This window comes from Filicampus tigris, chromosome 21 (genome assembly GCF_054856515.1).
Source record: "Filicampus tigris isolate MCC_2025a chromosome 21, RoL_Ftig_1.0, whole genome shotgun sequence".
NCBI classification, from domain to species: domain Eukaryota; kingdom Metazoa; phylum Chordata; class Actinopteri; order Syngnathiformes; family Syngnathidae; genus Filicampus; species Filicampus tigris.
This window is the reverse complement of record NC_141237.1, coordinates 7,052,310-7,060,119: the sequence shown is the minus strand read 5'-3', so window position 1 is coordinate 7,060,119 and position 7,810 is coordinate 7,052,310. Positions and strand designations below refer to the sequence as shown.

At 40.2% G+C, this 7,810-nt stretch overlaps 1 protein-coding gene across 1 annotated transcript in view; it reads left to right on the top strand.

Annotated features, from left to right (window-relative positions):
• Window positions 1-1,752: 1,752 nt before the first annotated feature.
• The window catches only part of vstm2a (V-set and transmembrane domain containing 2A), a 42,033-nt gene continuing 35,975 nt past the window's right edge, over window positions 1,753-7,810 (top strand). The window contains exons 1-2 of the mRNA XM_086021287.1: window positions 1,753-2,355; window positions 3,201-3,367. Coding sequence (XP_085877413.1) covers window positions 2,277-2,355; window positions 3,201-3,367 — 246 coding nt within the window. The 5' untranslated portion in view covers window positions 1,753-2,276. The remainder of the gene's footprint in view (window positions 2,356-3,200; window positions 3,368-7,810) is intronic.

Genomic DNA, 7,810 nt, shown 5'->3' with positions numbered 1-7,810 from the left:
CAGTAAAAAAAAAAAAAAAACGCTTAAAGAACGTACATTATAACATTTAAGCACATTAATATAAAAGTTCAAACCTTAAAAAGTAAACGGATTTCAAAGCATTTACACTTAAAACAACGGAACAAAAAACAGCTAGAGATCCGACATAGATATTTTCAGCGATGCATATTTTTGCATATATTATACAGTATATGCATCGGGTATTACAGTGGTACATTGGTTAGGACTTTAATCACCATGTGGGTTTGACGGTTTCTATCGTTTTTTGCTAGGTTTTGGTCAACTTCCCACATGAGACTAAAACCATCATGGCTCAACGTGTGAGTGTCGCCTGCTGACCTGAGAGAGTGGGAGAGTGTAAACCAGTCTGTGGGGTGAAGTCAGGTTGCACAAGGCTTTGTAGATGATGAAGAGGAGTTTGTGGTGGATACTCTAGAGTGTTGAGAGCTAGTCGAGGTTTCTCATTTGGTAAAGGGTACATATGTGAGACTGCAAGCTGTAAAGATCCAAATATATTGTTGTTTTTGTTGAAGGATTGGCATGAAGAGCCGTAGATAAGGAGAGGGATTTTTTTTTTTTTTTTATCACAGTCTATGCCAACACGAACAACACTAACCCAATTATTGACTACGTTTCAAATATGGTGAGTGACAACATAAATTGCTTATGTAATAATCCCTTCCTAATCCCATTTGTATGTTACAGGAGGCATATCATCACCATCCAGCGAGAACCAAATATCAAGCTGATGTTGAAGACATGCATGATACTGTCCCACTACTCCTCCATTCATTTTGTTCACATTGCTGAAGAGACGAGCCAATCGATGTCGCTTTGTTATATTCTCAATCCATCTTGGTTGAGGATCTTCAAATGTTTTTTTTTTTTCACTTCCTTTTCATCACTCTAAAAACAGTTGGGTTAAATAACACAATTTGGGGTAAAAAATGGACCGATCCACTAATTGGGTCAATTTGACTCTTATGTTGCGTTGTTTTGTACAAAACTACCCAGAAAGTTGGGTCAAATTGACCCAAGTATTGGACTGGTCTATTTTTCACCCCAAATTGTGTTGTTTTTAAACCAATTTTTTTAGAGAGTATGATGAACCCTTTCCCATAAATCTCAGCGCCACCTGGCATGTGAGGCACTTCCAAGCTCCGACTTGCTTGAATACTATGAAACGCGTACAAAATGACTGCTTAAAAATCGACATCACGGGGTTGTGAAGACGAACCCCAATATCGCGGCGGCTCATGCAATATTTAAAACTATCGTCTTAATTCTGAATTGTATAATCTCAGGGACATTTTACATTATTTCTACTGGTATGTATCTTCAAAAGAACACCATGAATACGCCTTTAAAGACAAAAAAACATGAAACGTCTGTGAGTATTCTGCTTCATCTTACTAGTCAGTGTTGGCAATAAAAGAGAAAAGGTGATTTTATCCGGATGAATGGACCCAGATTGTACTCTGAATACATTTCCACAAATCCAAGGAGTGGCACAATGTGTGCATAATGCAAAAGGACTGCATGTTCTCAGTCTCCCCATGAGACTAATAATATTCCAGCGGGATCCTGTCTATACTAATGACTTATGACTTGCTGCACTTGCCCTGCCGGTCTACCACCCCTCCCTTATTTTATGCTACAGGAATGACTTTCCACAGCTCAAGTGCCCTGCAAGCTTAGCCACGCCCACGTTGCATTAAATAATATTCAATCGAAATGAACATATTCGGAACAAGTGAGACGTGAGAGTGGCCGGCGTCACTCTGCAAACTGCAGTTTTGTGGAGAATGGTGACATTTGCTCGAAGTGTAACTCTCCGAATAAATAAACAGACTGGCATGCGGTCATTTGCATAAAAAAACACCAAGATAGGAGACGTTTAAATGAATAGCCCCGAGGATGGAGCGCGGAGGCGACGCTCGGTAAAAAAGTGAAGTGCGAATGCCACACAGTGATTCACCAGCAGACTGACTGACGTCTCTCCGGCGTCGCACAGCAAGTCCCGCAGCTCGCTGCTTGCTTATTTTGCACACTCGAGTCGAGCCGAGCAGTCGACAGACGCCGCAGCAACACGCGCGGAAAAGAAAGAAGAACAGAGAGAAGTTGAGCAACCACTGGCGCTAGTTTGCGGCATGTTCAACCTGCGGCAACCTCCGTTTCAAAACACCGAGCCAGCAACTGTTTGATTGTTTTTTGGTTTTTATTGCTGGCTTTATATCCTTCGCCTTTTCTTGCCCTCTGCACCTCACAGCAGTGCAATGATGTGGACCTCTCATGATACCGTTGGATTTATTTTCTTGGCTGGGTTTTGTGTGCATTTTGGATTCTCCTTTGAAGGTAAGACTTCCAAAGCCTGCAAGATCGGAGAAACTGTTTTTTGTAAAAAAATAAAATAAAATAATAATAATAATAAATAAAAAAGTGCGCAGTGTATTTTCCCTCCAAAAGGGAAGCGGTAAATCTTAGGAGTGTGGTGGGTTATAAAAACGTCCCAGACAACGCCGTCACGATGAAAGACTGCGCGCAAAAAAAAAAAAAAAAAAAAAAAAAAATGCAACTGGTGACTGCTTGATATGTTTTAGCTCATCGAGTCCTAAATATCTTACAAACAGTATTTTCTAGTCCTATAGGGAAAACTGTCTGGCTAAACAAATGTGCCTTATGGAAAATGTTCAACACCGCGGATCATTGCTAAATGTCGCTGTCCGAGGTCCTGAAAAGCATCTGCCCTTCATCCTGCATTGGATTCCACTTTCTCACTGCTTCTTGTGGGCAGTAGAATTGAATACAACGAGCTTATAGACGCCCATAGCAAAAATGAAAAAAAAATAAACAAAATAGGATGTCTTTCTTTGTTCTAAATGTCTTCAGGGCTTCCTTCAAAAGTCTCTCTTTTCCTCTCTGCACAATACTTGCAATGACATGCAAAAAATTATTTACTGTGTGGCTTGATTGAACAATGTAGCTCTTTTGTTGAGAAGACGGGAGGGGCAGAGACCTTTAAAAAAAACTGTCTAGGTAGTTCCTGCTTATTTCTGTGCATGCAGACATGTCCAAATGATCCCCACAAATGCTTTCTCTCATTCCCCTGCTCTCCATCTTTCCTTCACTCATTATCTCTGTAACTACCCCCCCCCCCCCCCTCCATCATCCCCCACGCATCTCCCTTCCATCTTCTGCAGGTCGCTTCACTGATCTACCCTCTAACATGACGGTTAAAGAGGGCCAAAACATAGAGATGGCGTGCGCGTTCCAGAGCGGAACCACGTCAGTTTATTTGGAGATCCAATGGTGGTTCGTAAAAGCGCCGGAACCCACTGCGGCCGCCGACGATGTGGATACTGAAGAGGTAAATAAAAAATTTAAAAAAGGGGGTGACATTTTTAAGAGATGTGCTGGTTACTAACCAACATTATTGATTGGTCACAGAGGGAAATAAAATGTGACTTTCAAGTGGTCATAAAGTTTGTATTTGTGGCAAAATCACATATGGATCATTACCCTCACATTGGGGAGTCAACAGTATTAACAGCAAACTCATTCACTGCCAGACATTTCTGAACCTCTTTTACCCTAACGTTTGAAAACATTTGAAAAAAAATCTAAATAAGTTCCTGGTATTGAATGGCTGGTCTGTGAAAAGACGAATGAATACGTCAATGGCAGCGAATGAGTTAAGATAACCCTTTAGCAGACTCAGCTTTGTTAACCAAACCACCAAAATAGAAGGAACTCATATTTGGGATATTAATGACATGATAACTCAGCCTAGCCATCCACGCAAGTGCCTCCTGTGCCCAAAAAGCACATCCCGATGTTTTACTCATTAAATAGCCCCTTTCAACTCTTGTGTTTTGCTGATATTGCTGCTGGTTGTGACAGTTTGATCTTGAGCCAATGAGCCCCTGCTTAGCGAATGGGAGTGTTTCAAATATGTTTACTGCATTCAAGATGGACGGCGACGGTGCCTTACGTCTTGTGTGGCAGGTATGTGTCAAGATTGACAAAAGGTTGGCGTATTGTTGACTAACATCAAGCTGAGCTCTTTCAATCACTGTGACTCGAAGCAGTGATAAAACAGGCGCGTGCGTGTGTGTGTGTGTGTGTGTGTGTGACAATGTTTTGGAAATCCACAAGGCTTTAATTATTGTTCTATTGTTGCACGGCTCTTCTAACGTCATTGGCCAGGCTTTGATGTGGATTTGATCCCACATGACTCTCGGGTGTGAGGCTTAGGAGGCCTACTGATGCAGACATTACACTGTAACCCAGCATTTATTACTTGGGAGGCTGTTTGTCCAGTAAGGGAAGGGAGGGAGGGGACATTTTGTCGAGACTTTGACAGCGGGATCGCAACAGATGCACGCAAAGTAAAATGATATGTTTGACAGGATGACATTTGGAGCAAACTGGCAGCAATTAGGCAGTGTGAAAATATTGGCTGAAAGCGGGAATGTATGGGTTTGATGAATTGACTTTCAACATCTAAGGACATATATTTTGTCAGCAAGTCAACACATATTGCTTAGAATTTGCACTCGAGTTGCTATATTCCACTCTGCGGTAAGAAAGAAAAAAAAAAAAAGCTTCGAGGTTTAGAGATCTCGTTTGCCTTCATTTTGAATAGCACCAATTCATGTAGGTGCTGAATTTTGGGGCGCTTGTTAGCATCGAGCTGTTGCTGCAAAATTCAAGTCTGCAAATCCCCTTATTCATCCCAGCCCAAATACCGGCCACAGCATTGGGAACACCTACACAGTCTAATGGCAGCGTGGGTCTGAAAATTTGCATTTTTTCTTTTTTTAATACAGCGCTGTTTTTGGACCTCTTTGAATATGCAAACTTGATGCATGTTTAAGAAAGCAGCTGGAAAGATTTGGACATTTGAGATGTATGACTATGTCCTGCTCAGATTCAGAAAATACGGACTACTGTAATTCCCTTCAGATTTCAGTCGCAAATCACATATTGAAAAGTCGATTGTTTAAACCAACACTGCCCAATCTGCAGTGGTACACTTTGAAAAGGGTGGCAAGTCTTGTGGCAGTGCACTTCAAAAATAGTGGGGAGGGCTGATGTTGTGCAACTGGCACACTGGCTGTTTTGCTCCATTTTTCCACCAATATGCTCATTTTTGCCATCATATTGGCACGCTTTTCAAGTGTCCCCAAAATATATCTTTGTTTCGTAATGACTGCTCGGCATCAGCCCGCCAATCAGCGATACAAGGCAGAATGGATCTATGCCCTGATGATGAAACCTAATTGTCAGCCAACCAAGTGGATGCAGCTTTAAAAATTGAGATGCCTTTGCAGTTTTATGCCAAGCTTGACCCTTGGCCCACAGTCTCTCATTTGTTGTTGACGTTATTAGACAGGAGCAGCACTAGTTCCGGTACAGTTTTATGTACATTTACAACAGCGGTTCCCAACCACCGGTTTGTGGTCTGGTACTGGTCCTCGGGCCATTTGGTATTGAGGCCGTACACAATACAGATGTAGATTTATTTATTCATAGCATATACATAAGACCCAGCCTTATATATGTGTTCTCAGCAAACATGCAACTGAAGTGCAAGTTTTGAGCTTCCACAGGATTTTTTTTTTTTTTTTTTTGCCTGAGCAATTTAAAATGATCATTTATAACTAGAATTTTCCTCAGTATCATTTGTTAAGATGCTTGTTCATGAAGGATGAGAAATACACAATTATGTACAGTAGGGCTGTGCAATTAATCGAAATTCAATTACAATTCCGATTATTACACACCACGATTACAAAATTGGCGTAATGGTAAAAAATGATTATTAATATGCATTTATATCCAGCGCACTATGTTTGTTTACACAAGGAAATCATACTTGAATTTATACATTTGCACCTTTTTTTAAATTAATTTTATAGTTACTAATTTGATTAATTTTGTTTGGTCCAAAATGAACTTAAATAATTATAGTGTGTCTTTTACGTTTCAACATTTTCCTGTTTTGTTCCAAAAACAAAATGATCGTTTTTATAATCGTGATTTCAATTATTACCAAAATAATCGCGATTAATATTTTTTTCATAATCAAGCAGCCCCAATGTACAGTCCAATTACGTTCCATTGGTGCCGTGTTACTTTAAAGTGGAAGTCAAGTCCATAAATGAATGTTGTGGAAAAAAAGTCGCTCAAATAACAAAGCTCAGAAAAAAAGAGTTCATTCTGCTGGTCAAGTCAAGCCGCAGTCGTATGTAGTGACCTGATGTGTGCACCAGTAAATTGAAAAATAGTCAGTGAAGGTGTATTTAATATTAGGTTTGAAACGTAAAATACTGACTGAAGTGACTTTTACAGACTGATGGTGAGCGACGTTCACTAGGAAAGGTGATACGCAAAAGTAGTTTCATAATATAATATTACTAAGTCATGTATAATTCAGTAAATGTCACCGTGCCGGTGACACCTTTGCTGCATTAGATATGCAGCCTTTATTCATAAAACATAAAGTACGATGTAGGCCTGCAGCTATCATATAAAATGTAAATACATGCTAAATGCAAATGTTCTTGTATTGTTCTCAAAATCGAGATAGGAGAGCCACGTTATCCCGAGACTTCTCACTTTGGACCGGCCTTATTTCTGTCAGTTAAGCAAACCTTACCGAATGTACAGTATATAGGCCTGTGTGGGCCCGATAACACATCAGAAGAGCAGTTTCTAACCTAGGGGGCTGTGGCAAAGAAGGGGGCAGCTGATAAATGTTTTTTTTTTTTTTTTAATCCTTGGAAAATCCTCACTAAATATGAACAAATTGTTCTCGCTTGTACACAGGCTTACTTCTGGAACCCCGACTCAAATGACTCATTTACTTGATCGATGTCCAAAAACAAACAGCCGTGGCAGGGTGTTTTCTCGGGACGATTTGAATGGATGCATACGCGTTGCATATTCTCCAAAGCAAAAAAAACAGGTATCTCAACTCCCAAACTGTTTTACACGCATAACGCGCACGGCGGAAAAGAAAGGACGATTCGTGCGGACGGCACTGCCGCAGCTCATCTTTCACAACAACTGCTTTTTTTTTTTTTTTTTTTTTTTTTTTTGCATTTAAAATGAGATGCTGCCGGTACATAATCGCACAAGCACACACAAGCAGGAAAAAGCATCACCAAAAAAAAAAAAAAAATAGTCACGCTGCTGAAAGGATTTGCTACAACTATGATGATGTTGATTCAAGTCGGAGCAAAAGAAACAGAGGAAAAAGGAAGATGAGAGCGGCAAACCAAATATGAGCGAAACGCTTGCTGTTACAAAACACAAACAAATTGCTGCTTCATTACTTAGGGTATGGCGGCTGCAGCTCTTACTCAATCCGGCACTAAATCAAGGTGTTCTACATCCCAAACCCACCCTCAACAAAATGACATGTTTATTGATAGAAAGGCTGAAGGATATCACCTCTTAAAAACAAAACACAGCATTGCTCCAGCTCCCTGTATTAAAATGTCTCTACAAAGCGACTGCTTAATGGAGGATGCATACGAGAATACCCTTGATGATAGTGAAGTGCATAGATGAGGCACGTCAGGAGTCATTTCATTTTAATCAATATAAACACTGGATCGGACGTGAAGAGCAAATTTATTCAGTGGGCTCTCTCGCTGCTGTTTGTTTATCGCATATCAATAAATAATTGCGGTACACTGCTTCATACATATTGTAGTATGTAGTGTGTTTTTTTTTTTTTTAATACAAATAAGACGAGTAGGGAGTCACTGATAGTGGAGCTAATTTTAAAAAAAGGAGCCAC